This window comes from Thalia democratica, chromosome 8 (assembly GCF_965202585.1).
Source record: "Thalia democratica chromosome 8, ktThaDemo2.hap1.1, whole genome shotgun sequence".
Lineage (NCBI taxonomy): Eukaryota > Metazoa > Chordata > Thaliacea > Salpida > Salpidae > Thalia > Thalia democratica.
Window position 1 is genome coordinate 8,877,165 of NC_139172.1, and position 20,607 is coordinate 8,897,771.

At 23.8% G+C, this 20,607-nt stretch overlaps 1 protein-coding gene across 2 annotated transcripts; it reads right to left on the bottom strand.

Moving 5' to 3' along the window:
• Positions 1-669: 669 nt before the first annotated feature.
• On the bottom strand, positions 670-14,327 carry LOC145842431 (uncharacterized). Of its 2 annotated transcripts, none has more exons than XM_082949878.1 (19): positions 14,267-14,327; positions 13,297-13,450; positions 12,430-12,597; positions 11,728-11,851; positions 8,596-8,773; positions 8,328-8,467; positions 7,555-7,783; positions 7,193-7,346; positions 6,578-6,655; positions 6,182-6,341; positions 5,865-6,090; positions 5,531-5,689; positions 5,204-5,335; positions 4,826-5,000; positions 3,922-4,049; positions 2,481-2,668; positions 1,875-1,987; positions 1,186-1,334; positions 670-943 (listed from the first exon to the last, which is right to left on the bottom strand). In XM_082949878.1, exons 1-19 carry the CDS (start codon positions 14,297-14,299, stop codon positions 785-787), a joined length of 2,847 nt encoding a protein of 948 aa, XP_082806004.1. In that variant the 5' UTR covers positions 14,300-14,327; the 3' UTR covers positions 670-784. The 2 variants fall into 2 exon arrangements, with proteins under 2 accessions (XP_082806004.1, XP_082806003.1); XM_082949877.1 differs by having other exon boundaries at positions 12,430-12,603.
• Between the last annotated feature and the right edge of the window lie 6,280 nt (positions 14,328-20,607).

Here is a 20,607-nt window from a genome sequence, read left to right on the forward strand (position 1 = left end):
ATAAGAGGTTGTTTTTTTGTTGAATATCTCAAATTAGAATCCTTCTTCTAATTAAGATTAACCCATAAAAGTTCTGTAAACAAAGAAAAACTAGCTGTTATAGTATTTTAAATAAAATATGAAGTAAAATTTTAATACTAATAATCACAAGGGGTTATCTGAAAATAAAAGTCGTTAAAATGTTTAAATCTAACTTAACTTGATAATTCTTTATGTATATTTTCAAGTAGTATAAATTTTATATTAAAATTTAATTATAATACTTTAAAACAATTTAAACTTTTGTTTAGACAAAAACACCAGGATTTTAGCTTACTTAAATTTTAACACAACTCTATAATGAACTAACTTGAAACAAAGTTGTGTGTCACACTTAGTATGTACTATATTTAAATATACTTATTTATACCGTAAAAAACAAGCAAAAATACTTTATTTTATGTCGAAAATATGTGAAAAAAGTTTTTATTAGACGACTATTCTAATGAAATTAATTTAAGTGAATATTTCGAAGTTTAATAAGTATTTTAAATGTAAAAGAATCAGATAAGACTTCTTATTTGTTATTTTAATAGAATAAATATCTCTACTTTAGTCATTGAATTATTTTGTAATTACTTATTTATAAATCTTTAATTAATTTATATTATAATTATTTTGACACACGTTTTTGAGAATAACAAGTAATTTTTCAGTTTTTTTTAACATAAATTGTACTGTCAATGATAATAGGTACTTTTAAAGCAGCATATTGGTGTGTTAGGGTTTATAAGTACAAATAGTATTATCCGCTAAGTGGTATGGTGGAGACATTTGTACTTCTTCTTCTCCAAGATCTAAAAAACTTTCCCTTAGAACTGCTGGTGCTCGTCATTCTTCCCCTTCCTTGGCTTATTTGAGATGCCTTGATCATTGCTTTTCGTCTCGTGATAGCCCGTCTTACCTTTTTGTTTTTAATATATTTTAATGACGAAAGTGTAATAAAAAGAACTGAGGTAGTTTTTAATTTTTAAATGTAGCTTTAAAAAATTGAAAACTGTACAAAATTCAATCATAAAAAAAAACTTAACATAGGCGGTAAATAATAGTTGTAATCTTTTTGTTTTTGAATTTTATTTAATGACTAATTCAGTTCGATATTCTTTTAACGCTTTGTAAGAGTATAAAAACTTAATTTGAGCAAACCTCGCCATTGAAGATACAATATACGATGAATATAGCTACCCCTTGTAGGGAGTTGACAATCACAAATATAAGAATTGCGAAAAAACTGGTCCACACTAATAAACCTAAAATCCATGGTATACCCAACAACGGTAGCAAAACAAATGCGCCTAAATGTTTTGTGTATTCAGTCAATACTTATTCTCTTACAATAACTATATAAACTTTTAGTAACTGTAAGAACAAAAACTAACTATTTTTATACTATTTATTAATATTTTATGAAATAGGTTAAAGGTACTTATTATGTATAGTATTGACATATTTATGCTGGTAATGTTTAATATTTAAAGTTAAAGTTTTTATGTAAACTTATATTTGACAGTTGTTCAAAAAACAAATATTAGTACTAAGATATTTAATTCTTCGTGTTTTTTAATAAAAATAAGTAAATTAATTTCTCAATATTAAAAAAAAAAGTTTTGTTTTACCAGAACTTATACCATTAAAATTTATTTTAAAATGTTTTGTGTTCTTAACTAAAACAAAACATTTAAAAAAGATAATTTGCCTTTGTATAACCAGTTTCTTATTCTAAAATTAATGCATGTTGTAATTTTATAAGATAAAACGATTCAAAAATTTTTTAATTTTTTTTTGTCTTTAACCAATATTTAATTATAATCATTTAAAAAAAATTAATTTCTAACCCTTAACACCGGTTCGAACATCTTTAATAAACTCAGAACTATTGTTTTCGTTTTGGTAGTTTTCATCTATCAAATTGTTTTGTGAAATACTTTTTTTTTCTTGTGAAGACGATCTAAAAAGTTGTCTTAAAGTTTAGAAAAGCTAGTTTAATTAAACCAATCTTTACGTAAATATTTTGGTTGTTTTGTTATAACAATTAAATAAATATTACTACTTGGAAAGCTAAAAAATGTCCAGTTCTCTAAGCAATGTAAATTTCAAGCAAAAACAATTATAAATATGTTTGTTTATGATATATGCAACTTTTATTAATTTATTTATTTTAATTAAAAGTTCTATTTGTTCTCAATGAAAGTAAATTTTTAAAATAATTACCAACTCGTTTTTGTTAAATCAAATTAAAAAAAGATTCAGCTAAAGAAAAAACTGGTTTGCTTTTAAAATATCTAATAAAGGATTATTAAAATATTTAAAACTACCGATAAGTAATTATGTAATAGTTACTCTCTTAATAAGTTATTTGAAAAAAGAATGAATTGTAAGAAATGTGTTGATTATCTGTTAATTGAAATAACTTCTTTAAAAACTAAAACAAAAATCAGTACTTGTTATTAGTTCCATGCAAACTGTCCATTTTTATTGCATTTTTCGAATTCATGGAAGAATGTGAAATTGCTGTCGATGACGTCTGTGACGTGAATGTAATGCTGTAAGGCCTCTTCGACACTCCCACGTTGCTACTCGCCTTGAAACCAGCAACATTGTTTTTTCGCTTCGACATTTTTATAAGGACCTGGTGTTTAAAACAAGTTTTATGTGTAGTATATTTGAATAGTGAGTTTTAAAAGCGGTACATATATACATATACATACTTCTTTTAATTTAATACGGGTTTGAACTAGTGTTTACAGTTAAGTAAGCATAAATATTGGATACATTATGAAAGTATTACTACTCATAATCATTATAGTTGTATAAAAGTTACCATTGTAACCTTGTATTGAAATCAACATTTTATTTTATAATTTCAAAGCGTGTGGATAAATATGGAATTTTTTGTAACAATAAAAGCAACGATAAGCTTTCTCAAAACAATTTTCTCAATTTCCAAAACAACATTGTTTATTAGAAGGATTTAATTTCATTCCGATGCGTATATATCGGCGTTTGTCTTTAAAATACGAGTTAGTGGTTAAATCTGCTGCAAGCAGTATGCTGTCTTAAGTCTCGATGAAATTCGCATGAACAATGCAATATCGATGCTTATGAAGTATAATCTACATAGAAGAAAGTAACCGTGTCTAGTACAGAATAAATTATACTTTGTTAAGGTTGTAGGTGTTTTGCATGAATTAAATTATAATAGACCATTTGCTTATCTATTACAATTTCTTTCTTTAGTTTTGATAATAACTATTTAATAATAAACAGTAATTCAAAGTGTGTTTTATTTATAATTTAAGAACAAGTTGCTTTAGTTAAAACCAATATTAACTTTAGTACTGTAAGCTACTTGTAAGTTAAGCAGTAAGTTTACCAAGTACTTCAAAAGCGCGTATTTAAGACCATAAACATATATAATATCAAAAAAAGCCATTGTGGTTATAACTAATAAAACAAGGTATTTAATATTTTGTACAATTCTTACTAAAACTTATGTTAAATTGATTTTCTAATAAGCTACCTAAGAATTTATTTATCAACTAAATATAACGTTTTAAGCTCGTTGAAATTTGTTACCGCAAAAACAAACTGTTTCTAATCTGTTAATGTACTTTTTATATGAAGTGGAGTTTAGTATTTTCGTGCTTATCAATTTTTAGTTTAAGATTTCGCTGTTTTGTGTATAAATGTTTTTGTGGCATATCATTTATGAACTTTTATAGTAAATCAAATTTTAAAACAACTTATGTTTTTATTTCAATTTAATAAAGTTTGAGATTTTTAGATAGCCTTCTACTGTTTTATAAAATAATACCTTGTTGAATATAGTTGTCGATAATAAAGTTAAGTATGTACTACTAAGAGTTTTGACTTTTGTATTACCTGTACTACTTTTGCGAGAATGAAGAAGTTAAAGGTAATGATAAATAGGGCAGGACCAAGAAAGCTCCAGTTCATACCTGATTGCGAACTCAACCAACAAATCTTGTATTTTCCTTCTTGCGGCTTTCCTATTCAAAAGTTTAACATTGTTAAAAATTATTTTACTAATAATAAAAACATACAGTTGTTTGAAAAGGTTTGTTAGATACCAAAACACAAAGACATTTAAAGAAACTCAATTAAAAGTGCAATTAATACATTTATAAGAAAGTAAACGTAAAAGTTAATTTGTATTTAAATATAATATAAAGTGTAGTGGTATACACGGTAAACACCAATGCACAGTTAGTGTACATGGAAAATACTTTTAGTTGACGTTTGTTTTGCCTTCTATTTATAAAATATAATTGTAACATAAATTAACTCTTCTAAATACGTTATTTAAATAATAACAATTCATTTCAAACAAAAAAAAAACTATGTTTTATAGTTAACTTAATAAAACTTATGACTAGCTTAGCTATTAAAGTCTATTTTTGGAAAATATTAGTTTATCAAGAGCTTAGTAGTCTTTAAAAGTAAGCAGTTTTGAAAAGAAAAAAGTAAACATAAAATAGATTTATATTTAGACAAAAATAAAACAGCAAAACTCATATCAGAAATTCAAAAAATCTAAAACTAGATTTCATAAATTAAATCGTAGTTTAACATTTTTCTACATTTAATTGTTCAGACACTTTTTGATTGAAGACAGCTGTTAAATTCGTAGAGTTAGTTTTTTACGTATGTACAAATTTAATATCAAACTTATACTGGCTACTTTTGACAACATTTTAACAATAGGAGCTTTATTTGTAGATAGAACTACTAAAAACAGTAAAAACAATTTTTTTAAAATTCTTACCTTGCGGATAGAATAAAACTTCGCCTTCTCCGGAGCATTTATCCTCATCTCTTGGCTCGATATAGTTTTCACTCATCATACCAATTGACACAGACGCCCCAACAATTATCAACGGACACCCCCATCCTAACAAATACATCCACACTTTGTTGTCCAGACGAGAGTGTATGAAAACCTGATTTGTTTATATTTGTTTCATCCTATCACTGAAAGCTTTCATTATAATAAAAAAACCTAAACTGTAAATTTTAAGTTTTATCTTATAGTTAAGTTCATTACCGTTTGTTCAACGTAAAAATTAAAAGACATTAATAATTAATGACTTCAGTCTAAATAAAAAGTCACCTGAATACATAACTCAACTAAAGTTAATCTTACCTGCACAACGTACAAATAAAGAAATATTCCTTCCACAAACATCCACATGAAAGTGGACAGAACAAACAAATGTGACAAAGCAGTAACTAAAAAGCAGTGCATATCGTTCATCAGTGCTATTTCTGATACTAACTGTGTGTTTTGATATAACTAATAAACATTTTTAAGTTTTTGATAGTTGACTGTGATTAATAAGAAAACCGAAGTTAAAAATACACTTAAAACTTCGTAATAAATTTTAATTCAGTAAAAACTTTAAGTTACAAAGTAAAGAAACAGTTGAAGTATGATAACTCGAACTTATTTATTTTTACAAACATTACAAACTTGAACGAGATGCAGACAAAGCAGGGCCACGGACAAGTTGGCATGAGCAACCATTCTGTCATTCTTTACATGCTTTCTAACCACGAAGAATATTGAAAGCGTGATTATAAGACTAAATATAGTCAGCGTCGAACCAATGTATTCTACCACGTTTAAAAGCTACAAAGGTAGAAATTTATCAAACTTTTAATACTTCTTATGTAGTAGTCGTAAAATTCGCAGTTAAAGACTTTAAAAATAACTATTAAATATAACATGTGTTTCTTTGTGCTTTGTTATCATATGATAAAAGTTTAAGAAACATCTTCCAAAAACTATCAGAAAACAAAAAAACCTTCTTCTGCTCATCAGTTTGCTTGTAGTTTGGTTGCCAAGGTGACATGAAAGCGGCGAAGTTGGTGGTGTGGTTGCAGTTGCAGGTCACTCCCTCCTCATCAACCGTTTCCACGCTGCATCCGTGTCCCTTCCACAACTTCTGATCCGCATCTAAGTACTGGCAGCTGACGCATCTGCCTTGATAGTTTTCAGATTTTGGCAAATCAGCCGATGAAAACTTCATCCTGTTTATAATGTTAAATCGTTTTTCTATAACGGTTTTAAATATACCTTATAAACAAAAATACATAAACTGAAATTAATTTAAATTTTTACTTGTACTTTACAGGAACAGATTCTTTGCTTTGATTTCTCATCGTTGTTATAGCAATTATACCTCCATTTCCAATTATTTTTCTATTTCCACCAAAAAAGTCTGAATTGTAACCAGCCTCATTCAAAAACTTTTTCCAATTTTTGTAATGAGTTATAATAACTGTTATGCATGTTGTTGTATAAATGAATAAAGAAAATACACAATGATATGTTTTTTTGAAACTAAATTTTAATTGTGCTATTAGGCAGAAAAGTCAAATATTTAAAATGATAGCTGAGTTAAAGAAGACTTTTACATATACAAATGACTAGTTGATTGTCTTTTTATTTAATGTCCTTAAATTATTGATTTTTAAGAAGTTAAAAGATTCTTATAGTTGATAGTTTTTAACCTACCTTTAAATTCAGTTCCATTTGCTTCTGTCAAGTTAGCCCAAATTTCAGAATCATCAAATTCAAACTTCCTAGATTCACCTAAAAGTATTCAAATAAATATTCTAAACTTCATTAGAATTTTTTAATGCAATAGTTATTTTTCATCTAAAAGTATTTGTATAATAAACTTATTAAACGTAGTTTTAGCAGCTATAAAATTTATATGAAAGTTATTTTAACAGCAGTTACAAGACTCAATCATAATATTGAAAATAATCTTAGATTTTTGAACTCTTTTAAAATAAAAATCTACCTAATCAACCTGCACGTTTGAAAAAAAAATCTTATAAACTATAATAAAAAATGAATAACTTTAATGTCTATTTATTTTTATAGGAAGGTTTTAAACGTATTTATATACCATTTGCAACATAGTACGTAGAGATTACTTATATTTATTTTATATCTTAATTCACAAACGTTTTTAAAAACTATACAAGTTTCTTTATTTTAGTGTCTAACCTAAACAAATTAGTATAACAAATAGAATTTCAAAAAATTATTAGTACTACTCAAAAAATGTTTTTAAAGTACGAATACATTTTTGCTAGGATAAGAAAATCAACAAATAATCACCATCTACTGTTGCCATTTCAATATCAAGTTGATCATGATTATATGATTGATAATTATGTGTTCTATAAAGTATAAAATTGATTGCTTCACCAAAATATCTGTCGTTCAAAAGCAACATAGTTTCCAATTTTTTTAGTTCATCTTTAGTTTTTACCTAAATTTTTCAAGACATTTTTCAAATAAATATTTAATTACTAGGATTATTAAAATATATATATATACCTTTAGAGTCATATAATCAAGCGAGTACAAAAAGTTAAGTATAAACTTATATATGTAGTAGAATAAATAAAAAATGCGTAAACATTTCTTAATAGTACTAAAATCTTAAACATAAGACAATTATTTATGAGTTAACCAACTTCAGACCATATTACACTTTCTTTGGCTATAGCTTTGTCCAGGACGGTTATATAGTGCATGAGCACGGTATCTAATAACCATCGGCTGTTTTTAGCTTCCGTTCGGTCAATAAGCATTGCAAGATCGTGTATAAAGTTGAGAAGGCTAAGAGTTTCATCCAAGTTGTTGAAGGACGAGTTGATGAAATTATTTTTCAGATGCATGCTCATTGTTGTCAACTCGCCTTCACTGTGTATTTTATAAAGTATATAAAGCTTAATACTTACTAAAGGCGTTTTTTATTCTCTTAAAAACAGTTTGTAGCAATTATATGAAGTTAAAATATTTCAAACAGTTTTTGTAAGTGATAGTAAGATATTGATAAGTATCAAAATACTGTAAAAAAAAACTAGTTGTTTATATTGAAAAATAAAAATTCTACAAGTTTACAAACCTTGTTGTTTTGATCTAAAAGAGGTTTTTAAAGAAGACACACAGATTTTTTTCACAATTTGTGTTTGCTAACTTTTATTTTTAGAATTAAGAACACAACGAAAAGTCTATGAATTTGTTGTTTTTTATGTTTTTATTATTTCATGTTGTATGTGTTTTGTTATTAGATTGACATAAATACATATCACATAAAAAACAACTAATAATCATTAACAATAAATAAAAGTAAATAATTTTTTACGCGAAATTCATATTACTAAAAACTCCTAGTTTATCATAAAACTCTTTTTTATAAAAAATGTTATGTAAATTGTATGTTAAATAACTTAATATTGCTAACTTTGGTTCATAGCATAAATAATCAAGTTTTTGATTTCCGAGCAAGCTTACGAGCTGCTTATTTTCAGGTTTGTTCCATAGAGAAATTAAATCTAGTCTTAAATTAGTTTGCTCATCCGTCTGCGGTCTTCCATAAAGATTCTGTTTTTAAACTAAGTTAAAATTGATTAATTTGAATTTTTCTCTTCTAAAAATAGGTTTGGCCTAATAAACTTATAGTAAGGTATTTTATTAAACTAATGTTTTTTTTGTCATAAACGGTTTCTTACGTTTCCTAACTTGATTAACGTGAGCATTGCTTTTTTGAAGTCGCATTTTGGCATTTTATATCTTCGAGTAATTATTTGTTTCCAGACAGGGTTTAAATATTTACACTTTCTACCAGACATTGCTTCTGAAAGCAGTCTGTTTGTCTCGTAAATTCCGAGAAAACAACCAATAGGGCACCTGAAAAGTAGTTGCATATTTTATAATACGTTTTATGTATTTTGTAATCAACTAAGAATAAATATGGTTTTTTAAAACTAAACACAGGTAAAAATATTTTGCTTTTATTGTGGTACAAGTAATTATGCTGATACTTGTTATGTTACACAGATAGAAATAATGTTTTGGAAAAATGTGGTAAATACAAAAATATATGATTTGAAAAAGATTTAACTATTGAGTTAAAAACAAATTTGACAGAGTAATCTATCCAAGAAAGAGATTTAAAATTAAAATTATATTATTTTAAGAAACAAAATTACTCTCTTTCATCGCAATGCAGATTTTGAAATTGTAATCCTTACTAAAATAGAAACATTGTAGTTGTGTTTCTTAAAACAATAAAATTTTAGTCAAAAGTCAAAAGAAAAAAATAGTCTAATTAAAAAAAAAAAATTTAAAAGCAATACAATTAAAAACTTATAAAACAAGCTCATAATAATAATAATAACAATAATAATAGTAATAGTAATAATAATAAAAAATAATAATAAACAAAAAATAATAATAACAATAACAATGATAATAACTGTTCAAAATATAGGTTTAATTGTTTGCTAATAAAAGATCCTAGTGAAGTAACTTCACTGGAATATAAATAAAAACAAATTATACAGTAATCTTCCTTTATTTTACAACATATGTTTCTGTGTGTCAACGAATCAACACACTTCAACTGGGTTCTGTAAAAAAATAATTACTGTAATGAGAGAAAAGAAGCATAGAATAAAATAGGTGTATACATGTTTTCATACATGTATATTTCATACATGTATACATGTTTTTTTTTACTGCAGGTTTATACTTAGCATATGACTACCTTGTTGTTTTACATTTTAACTTTCATATATAACACAACTTACTTATTATGTATTTAAAATATCTGTATGGGATATTTAAATTAAACAGCCGACTCCTACTTTACCAATTAATTATTTTATTAATTATAAAATACAATGTATATTTAATTTAGGTCATTATGATTTTATGTATGTCACTGTAAACTAATTATCGGTCAGTACATTACAAGCCCTATAACAATTTTGTTTTTTTGTGTTTTGTTTTTTTCTTGAAGTTTAATTTTTTCATTTTTGATTTTTACATTTGAAAACATTTACGTACTAAATCTACTATCTAATTCTATATAACTTTGATTCAATCATTACAAACATTCAATATATAATATACATGTTACATCGAGATTCTGTGACATTTGTTGCCTTCGCCGTCGTTAAGTTTTATTAAATTTTATTGATTCACTAACTAATGGTTAATGTTTTATTTTTGTTCAAAATAGATTACATAAAAACTAAATTAATGTTCTTTGCAATACAAATTAAATAGTTTAAATAACCTTATTTACATTGAGACGTAATTATTATTTGCAGTGAAAGTATTTTTCATTAATACTTTCACTGCAAATAATAATAACAACAATAAATTTTGAATCAGTTATCTTTCCCATTAACGTGAGTTGTTTGTTTATATTATGGTTTGTTGTTTTGGTTGTCTAATTTAGCTTACTTTACTTATTTTAGACTTAATAATCACAAGTATTGTATAGTTTTATAACAGTCGGATTTAATATTAAGTATTTTACTTATTAATAACTATTATCTGTAGAAAATATCTTATTTTATTGAAGCATGTCTACACCTACTTTATTCTATGCTTCTATTCTCTCATTACAGTAATTATTTTTTTACAGAACCCAGTTGAAGTGTGTTGATTCGTTGACACACAGAAACATATGTTGGTAGAATAAAGGAAGATTACAATATAATTTGTTTTTACTAACAATAATAATAATAATAATAATAATAATAATAATAATAATAATAATAATAATAATAATAATAATAATAATAATAATAATAATAATAATAATAATAATAATAATAATAATAATAATAATAATAATAATAATAATAATAATAATAATAATAATAATAATAATAATAATAATAATAATAATAATAATAATAATAATAATAATAATAATAATAATAATAATAATAATAATAATAATAATAATAATAATAATAATAATAATAATAATAATAATAATAATAATAATAATAATAATAATAATAATAATAATAATAATAATAATAATAATAATAATAATAATAATAATAATAATAATAATAATAATAATAATAATAATAATAATAATAATAATAATAATAATAATAATAATAATAATAATAATAATAATAATAATAATAATAATAATAATAATAATAATAATAATAATAATAATAATAATAATAATAATAATAATAATAATAATAATAATAATAATAATAATAATAATAATAATAATAATAATAATAATAATAATAATAATAATAATAATAATAATAATAATAATAATAATAATAATAATAATAATAATAATAATAATAATAATAATAATAATAATAATAATAATAATAATAATAATAATAATAATAATAATAATAATAATAATAATAATAATAATAATAATAATAATAATAATAATAATAATAATAATAATAATAATAATAATAATAATAATAATAATAATAATAATAATAATAATAATAATAATAATAATAATAATAATAATAATAATAATAATAATAATAATAATAATAATAATAATAATAATAATAATAATAATAATAATAATAATAATAATAATAATAATAATAATAATAATAATAATAATAATAATAATGATAATAATAATAATTATTATTATTATTATTATAACAATAAAAATACAAGGCCCTCTATCAGCCGAGATCGACTATGCGTAACTGTGCATGAAAAATAAAATAAAAACAAATGATAACAATGATAATAAATTCAAAACAAGTTCATACTGTAATGTTTGTGTTTTATTTTTCAATTGTTTTCAAACTGATTTTTAAAGTGGTAAGAATAACCTTTTTGCTTCAAAATTAGTAAAGTAGTACGGATCAAATGATTCATGGGCAATAGTCAGTTGTTTGTCTAATATTTTCTTTATATCTTTAATGTGTAAATTTTCGGTTTTACTGTACTTCAAACCTAAAAAAATAGTGCATTAACAGAATTTCATTTTGTTTTCTAAAGCATTAGATAATAGTAATTGTCTAAAAAGTTACCTTAGTTAGATAATAAAGTCCTGGTTTACCTAGAAAATTGTCATGCTCCTATTTTAAACTAGCGCACTTTAGAATATTTTAAATTATTGTTTTTATATTGTAAAAAATTATTTTCATAATCAAAATAACCTCTTGGTTGGCACATTATCTATTCTAATTTTTATAATTTTCTAAGTTTTGAATGAGCTTTAGACTATTTTGAACTACATTTAGCTTTTATGTATTCGTTTGTAACTATTTTTAATGCGTTTTTTATATAATTTTTTTGACAACTGGTTTATTTTTATAGGTTTAAAATATACATAATATTGTTTATATTCACTAAAACAGAAAAAAAACTTCTTAATATACAAACTAAATAACTATGTACTTTGGATAAAGATGCCTTTTAACGATAATTAAAAGATGTAAAATAGTTACGGTTGTGAAACTATATATAGTTTTACAAGTTTATAAAATAAAAATGAATAATGATACTTATGCGTTGAAACAACCTTTTACCTTTACTTAGTTTACTATTTAGTAAAAGTTCAAGATTTTTTGTCATCAAGTATTGAGGTGGATCAATTTCAGAAATATTTATAAACATTTGGTAATCATCATCTCCCAAAATTTTCTTTAGAGTAGTGTTGTACATTTCAAACTTTAATTCATGTTGTTCATCTGTTCCTGAATCTTTGAAACGTTAAGTATATTCTATTTGAATAAGATTTTATTTAACTGATGATCTCGTTTGATAAGGTTCAAGCGAGTGAAACATTGTATTGTTAATAAAATTAAAAATTTTGAAACATTTAGTACATCAAACCTTAATTTTTAGAGAGTTAAGATGAAGAAATAACAATTTATAATAAATGACATTATAATGTTTATTGATCGACAAAAATAAAATTATTTAAAATATTTGGTCCTAGGACCTGGTGCACGAAAAAACCTTTCGGTTATCGAGTTGCACTCCACTTGGATACCTTTTAACGTCTTGTCTAGGACAAAGTTCTACGTAGTTTTTTAACATAAGTTTGGAATTTCTTATTAAAAAGCTAACTTCTTCTACAAATTTTAAACAGATTAATAGTATAAAAAATTATCCTTTACGTAACTACAAACAATAAAATTTAGGAGTATTTCTGCTTAAAGTAAAAAAAATATAGTCACAAGAGTACAAAATAGGTTGTACAAAATATACATTTGTTTCAATGTTATTTATGCAACAAGAGTTAAACAGTAAATATTTTTTTCTTTTACTAGGAATTAATTTTTGCATTTCACTGCAAACAATTAAACAATGAATAGTTTTTTTAGAAAAAAAAATTAAAGTAAGTTTTATTTGCATAATAAAAAATAACTAAAACTGCTCAAATGAACTACCTTCGTAAAAATCGTAATAACTATTACCAGATCCAATTTCTTCGACTTTAGTTTTGTTGGTTAAAACATCCGGGTTTTTTAAATCGCTTACAAAGTTTTCTGTATCGCCCCTTGGTAAAGAACTTTTTGCTCGAACGTTACATATGGTGTAAACCTGACGATAAAAAATTATATTTTCTCATATACAATCTAACTAATAGCTATGTATTTTTCCCGAATATTTACTTTTTAGTCAATCTACGTTTAATTAGTAGACAAAAGCAATAACATGATATGTTTTCTCATTAAATATTATTAGTAAATTCTACGAGTTATACTTAAAAAAAGGTTGGGATGTATATATCATAAGTTAAAATATCTTAACTTTTCTACTCTAAACTACTTATTTTGTTCAAAAAATTTTTTTTTTGAGATTAAAACAACGTGAAATATGCAACTACTTTAAGATAAACTATAGCGCGATTAATAACGTTTTTTTTTTCAAAATAAATTACTTATAGTTTAAAAATCTTTTAATGAAAACAAAGACCATATAAATAAAAAACGTTGAAACTATACAGTTTAAATAAAATAGGGTTTTTTTAGGAAGCGAAAAAGTATACAGCTACTATTATTTGTTTACAAATAAGTAACCTGATTGTGTGTACTTTTGTTACTCTCATAATTAAAATTATATTTTTTAATTATTCAAAAATGTAACATTTTAAAAACTAAAACTAATTGATAGAGTCTTAGTAATATTTAGATTTCAAATTATCAGCTATTGCTAATATATATACATATATTGTTTATTGCGCTAAGAAAGTTTGGTCTAAGGACCTGGTGTACAAAAGAATCTTTTAGTTATCTAGTCGTACACCACATATAGATTAGATTTATTTGCATATCTTGATATTTTAAAAGTAAAGTATAATAATAATTATTATTAGAAGCACTTTTATAAAAATAAAACGAAAAACAATAGGCTTACTTTTAGTAAGAAAACGAAAGTCTGTAATTTCATAACTTTAAACAAAAAAAAATTAAAATAAGAATCTAAAATAGTTGAAATTTTAAAAATATAATTGTTATCTATATATTAGAGTTAGATAAAACTGCTTTCACTGTAGTACAGTACATCATCAATAACTAAAAACGTTTGATTTAAAAATAAATAAATTCTTTAAAATAAGGTTAAAAACAATTATATTAATATATTTAAAAAGTTAAACATAAACTGAAAAAATTAAAACCTAGAAAAACGATTAAGCTTGGAAAAGAAAACTACAACTAACATTATTTGTAAATTAATATTATTAAAGAAGTCTAAATAACTGTGTAACTTTACATTTGCTTTAATTTTAATTTGATCAATGCAAGTACATAAAAATTTGTTAAAATACACATTAAACAGCATACGTTTATTAATTGTTTGTTTTTATTGTTTTTTTAACGAAATTTTGTTACTTATATGTAAAAGTTTTATTTCAGATTACTCTTTTTTTATAAACAAAAAACACATCATATTTTTAGATATTAAAATGAATTTCTATTAACATAAATCAAAGTAAATAGTATTAGTTGATAAAATTAAGCTGAATTTTGATAAATACAGAAGTTTAACTTTAAAATTTTATTATGTTTTTATAAAAGTGCCTAGAGAAGCAGGTATATTAAGTTAAATGAAAAAAAAGTACTAGCTATTTTTTTAAATTAAAAGATAAACTTGTTTTCCAAATACGTCTACATAAAAGACTTGTAGACTTTTAGACGTCAAGTTTCAGAAATAAATAAATGATGATAAAAAGCATACAAAATGTACAGGAAACGTTAATGTGACGATGTTACTAAACACTATTCAAAAAATATCAATTTCAGATTAATACGTAAGCTAAGTAAAAGATTAAAAAAATTTTTTTTGTTTTATATAGCAGTAAGGTAATACATACACTAAAACATTTTTTAAAGCTTTTTTAAGCATGTTTTTGCGGAATTTTTAGTTTAAAAGAGTTATAAATCTACTACAGTTCTAAATATAAACTCTTCATACAAATTAGAATAATTCTTTTAAATATACTATCTAGTTTTATTTATTCAATACTATAATTTACTTGGTAAAAAAATATAAAATCAACAAAATTCAGTACAAATTAAAATAGAGATCGAAAAACTTTGGGCTAGATGCTAAACAAAAATTTCTGACTGGCTAGAAGCTTTTTAGCTAAAAATCAATTATTACAGAATACAATCTGTTTAATAGCAGTAAATGTCCAAATAAGTCTAATTTGTATGTTTTTACTGGATTTTATTATCAAAGCAGTTTCAATAAGTTTATCAAGTAGCTAGATAGTTTACGAGATGATAAATGAATATTGCTATCAAATCAACATAATTTTGTTATGAAGTACATAAGATGTTATAACTTTTATCTAAATTGATTCTAAGCGCTACATTTATATGCAAGTAAAATGATTCTCATTAGGCTGGAAGTATTGTGAATTTTATTCCTACAAGTGCACAAGTTCTTGGTAGAGCATTCACCAGATCTTTCAAAAATGAATACCAAGATTGCGGGTGTTGTAGATCTTATTGTATAATTAAATTACAAACTTCAAACATTAACTTTTGTATAATTCAACAAATTTAAGCAAAACAAAAACTAATAAAAGATTACAAATCAAACTACTTTGTTCTTCAATTATATTTTCATAAAACTTTATTCAGACAAATGAACACTTAATGAAAGTCAATGACAAAAAAGCTGGTGGGACATTTTACTCACTTTCAAAGTAAGCTTTTCCGACAAATCGTAGACCACAAAGGATTCGACAAAAACAGCGCATTATTTCAACATATCTACAACTACAAATCCTGCCAAAACACAGATATATATGGCAATTTTAAACTTTTAAAGCGATGTAAAATAAGTTACCATTGTAGTTTAGAATCAATGGTCATTGAAGAAGAAAACCCTGTATCAAATACGCAAATAACTTTGAGTGGAAAACGAACAGTTTTAAGTATATATTGATTTAAATGTTTTTGTTATTACTTAGTTTTAATTTTTTTTTAGTTAGCATATTTACTATCTAGAGTTATAAGCTAATTGAAAACTAAAATATCTATTTTGTACGTCATTATATTACAAGTTATAAACTTATTGCAAATTAATTACTAAATCATTTTTCATTCTTAATAAAGTTTTATGGAAGTAAAACGAAAAGCTCCGAATTGATAATGAATAAAACTGTTTTATATTTTAGTATCAAATGGTATTTATTTACAAAACAAAATTATCATTCACTTGTATATTTTATTTTTCAAACAAAAAAGTACTGATAGCTATGTTACACTTTTTTATATAAAGTGAATTTTTTTAGTTAAAATTATTATTCAGAATTTAGTTTACCAGTTTTTATTCTTTTTTTTTCTCTATTTAGTTAAATTTTGATATAAATTATTTGATTAAGTAAGACATTTGTTGAGTCAGGGATTTTTTTCATTTAAAAGCTTTTAAATATTTATCAGATCGTAGTTATATGGGCGCTGAGGTCTGCGACCTAATAGAACTTTACATTTTATTTGATTTATCTTCCGTCAGTAGTTTATTATCTTTTGGCTTATATCGTGACGATGGCCTAGCCGTTTTAAATAGATCTAAGTGCAAAAATGAAAGAGCATCAAAAAAAAAATAGAAACATATTCAAGTCTCACGGATTTAAGATTTCTGTCGAATGCAGTTTAATCCAAACGGATTTTTTAGACATTAGCATGAATTTAAGTATTAATGCCTTTGCACCAAATAAAAAGGAAATTTCAAATGTAAAATACATAAATAGTGGGTCTAATCATCCCAAAATAATAAGAAAAGGTAGAAGATCAATGATTAATAACAGACTAATCAAACTATCTAGTAATAAGAAGATATTCAGTACATCAAGAAAGATTATTATGAAGCACTTGTTTCAAGCGGACATGATAAGCTAAAAGACAATTACACAAACGATCTGAATTTTAAGAGTGAAAAAACAAAAGATTAAGAAAAATCATGTATTCCAATCCTCCGTTTTGCAATTCTGTAAAAACTAACATAGGTAAGAAATTTTTGGATTTTTTTCGCCTATATATTCTTAAAAACAATAAGTTTCGTAAGATTTTTAACAGGAACATAATTAAAATATCGTACAGCTGTTTACCGAATATGAGAAACATCATCAACTCACACAACAAAAGGATTTTAAAGACTGAAAACAAAACGAACAGAACTTGCAACTGCAGTAACAAGATGAACTGCCCATTTAATGGTGAATACCTCTTAAAAGTCTTAAATAAAAGAAAGTTAAAGATAAAGAATACATTGGCTCTACGGGAACTTTTTTCAAAACAAGGTGGCAACAACACAAGCATAGCATCCTCAAGAAATTAAAAACAACAGTTCTGGCTAAATTTACTACATCAAATAACATTGAATTCTTCGAACCCGAATGGCAAGTGCTGTTTAAAATCAACTGCTCAGTGCCTAGAAAAAAACATATAATTGCTCTGTCTGTAATATAAAAAGAATGGCCATTGCCGAAGCAGACAGAGATAAAGTATTTAATGTAAGAAAAGAACTAACTTCGATATGCCCCCATTTTAGGTCTAGTTATTCTTAACTTTAATTTTTAATTTTATTTGTTAGGGTAATTTTTGTTTTATATACCATACAAAGTTTTATATATTCATTTATTTACTACTGTCAGTTTATTTATAAGTATTTATTTTTATTTGACGAGTTTTTTTGCTTAGTTTCATGTTACTATTGATTAATTAACTTCCCTTATACTTACTAAGCATGAAATTGCAATTACTAAATAATCATTTATTAATCACTTTCTAATTACCTGATCATACTATATATATTTGTGTGCTTCGTTTCATTTTATTGTTACTTAAAAAAAATCTGAAGATCCTTTTAGGAGAAACGACGTTAGCTTAAGTGACAACCGTTGAATTAAAATATTTTAGTTATTATAAATATTTATCAGTAAATTTATGAAACTGAACTCAGTATTGTTGTTTAATTGTATGATTATACAAAAAAGAAGTGAGTAGAAACTTAAACAAAATTGACTATTCACATAAGACAACTTTAAGTAAGTTATTAATTTTTTATAAATTTGAAAATTATAAAAATGTTTTCCAATGATCGTTTTTAATTAAAAAACAAAATACTAGTATATTAAAAATAATATATAAAATAAATAGTAATATGTTGATAATATATATATATATATATATATATATATATATATATATATATACAGGTTTATCGAGTAAAAGAAAGAATCGATATGGACTTAGACAAATTTTTTACAAAAAAAAAAACAATGAAGACTAGTTAGGTATTTTTGTCACGTGTTTCTGTTAGAGAAATTAAAAGATTAACAATAGCATTTTTTAAGTAGTGTTTATTATAACAATTACATACTTTATACCTGTTGTTTTTGTTGGTGGTTGTGTAAATTAAACTATATAGTTTATTGAACAACAGAAAAAGACGCTTATAATATTTTTGCCTCAGACATGGTACACGAAGAACCTTTAAATTATCAGTCGTTCACCACAGATACCTTTAACATCTTGTCCAGGACAATTTTTTTTTTAATAACATATAACTCTTTTTTGAATAAATTATATTTAATAAGATGATTTCTAAGTGTTTTGAAAAAGCCTTTTATTTTAGTTAAATTATTATAGAACTAAATTCTCAAAGCTTGTACAAATATTTCAAACTTCAAATACTAATTGATGAGATTGGTTATGAAATATTTAGGAACTTTCAGTATTTTTTCTTAATTGTATTCAGGTTACCTAAAACTGCTTTAAACAAAGTAGAAAGTGGTCAGTCATAAACAAAACAATAGATAGCTTGAAGTTTTAAAAAGCTAGAAGTAATTGTTTTAATTTGAAGTTACTGAAATGATGTCCTGGGAAAGACGTTGAAAGATATTCGTTGTGTGAGACTCGATAACCGAAAGGTTTTTTCGTGCACCAGGTCCTAGGACCAAGTATTTTGAGCATATTTTTTGTCGTTCAAATAACTATATATATATATACATTACCAATACTACTATTTTTTGATACAGATTCGAATTTTGCATCCTTGGAAAGTTGACTTGGTTTTTATTTAATTTATTTCTGAGCGAAGTTTTTAGTAAAATACGTTAGGTTGTAATCGTTTAGAATTATAAAAATGTTTTATGAATCCCTTACTTAAAATACTGTTTGATTTACTTTTTAGTAATAAAACCTTTTTTACATTTGTAAACGTTAATAAAATTTCTTATATATCCTTTACTATTATTAGTTTTGTATAATATTTTAAATATTAAGTTATGCTTAATATTAATCCAAAGGTTTTTTTTACTACAGTTTTTGTACTGTATGCAAAATTAAAATAAAAAATGTACTAAAAGTGTTTTAGTTTTAAAAACAAATTTTAGTCGTATTAATTTTTTAAATATTTACTCATATATTCAAGTTACGAGTTAGAAATTTAGTTAGACACAACGTAAAACAGAATACAGATTAGTGAACATGATAATTGAGTAAAATATTTTTATTTCTTTTAAAACATTTAAGATATTATAACAATTATAAAAAATATACTTTAAACATTTAAAACTTAATATTTTTCATGATAGTTTTAAAATTTCAATAGATCTTTCATTGTGCTGTTTATTTTATTCGCTTTGACTGAAATGAGCTTTTTTCGCGAATAAACATTATTAATATCAACTATTTATTAAACTAAGACTAAGTCATTATCAAAAAAACTACATAAGTTTATAACTACTTTTTATATATTTATAACATTTTTTTCATTCGCGTAACTTAATTAGTTAAATTTGTAATTTAAGCCGGATAATATTATAAAGTATATCAGGATACATATTTGAAATTGAGTCATTAAATTTGTTATTTAAAATGAAGTTTAACTTCACTATTTTTCTAATAAATAAAAGATTATTTTGTGGTGTATAAGTTCTACCCAAAAGTTATTTGTTTTCAATTATACAATTCTGATTTGAACAATTCTATTCTAAATCAACAAGAACTAAACGATCAGTTACGTTGAACAAAATATATGATTTTTATCTTTATAGATCTAAGAAGAATCCCGACTTTATAAGACTAGCAAAAAATATTTGGATTTTTTATTTATGAAAAAATTATCATGGAAATTAATTGTTTTTGTTTTAATAATAAGTTATTGAATTGAAAAAATCTTTTAATAGAATCCTTTTTAAGCTTTTAGAAATATTTGTCATTACTTAAACAACGAGAAGG

Excerpts from the sequence above, each read along its gene's own strand:
- LOC145842431 (XM_082949877.1), bottom strand. The coding sequence starts at position 14,299 with ATGAAATTACAGACTTTCGTTTTCTTACTAAAA. Across the intron at positions 4,050-4,825 it reads AGTTTTATTCTATCCGCAAG|GAAAGCCGCAAGAAGGAAAA; the intron begins GTAAGAATTTTA and ends ACTTTTGAATAG. Across the intron at positions 1,988-2,480 it reads TTGCATGGAACTAATAACAA|ATCGTCTTCACAAGAAAAAA; the intron begins GTACTGATTTTT and ends ACAACTTTTTAG.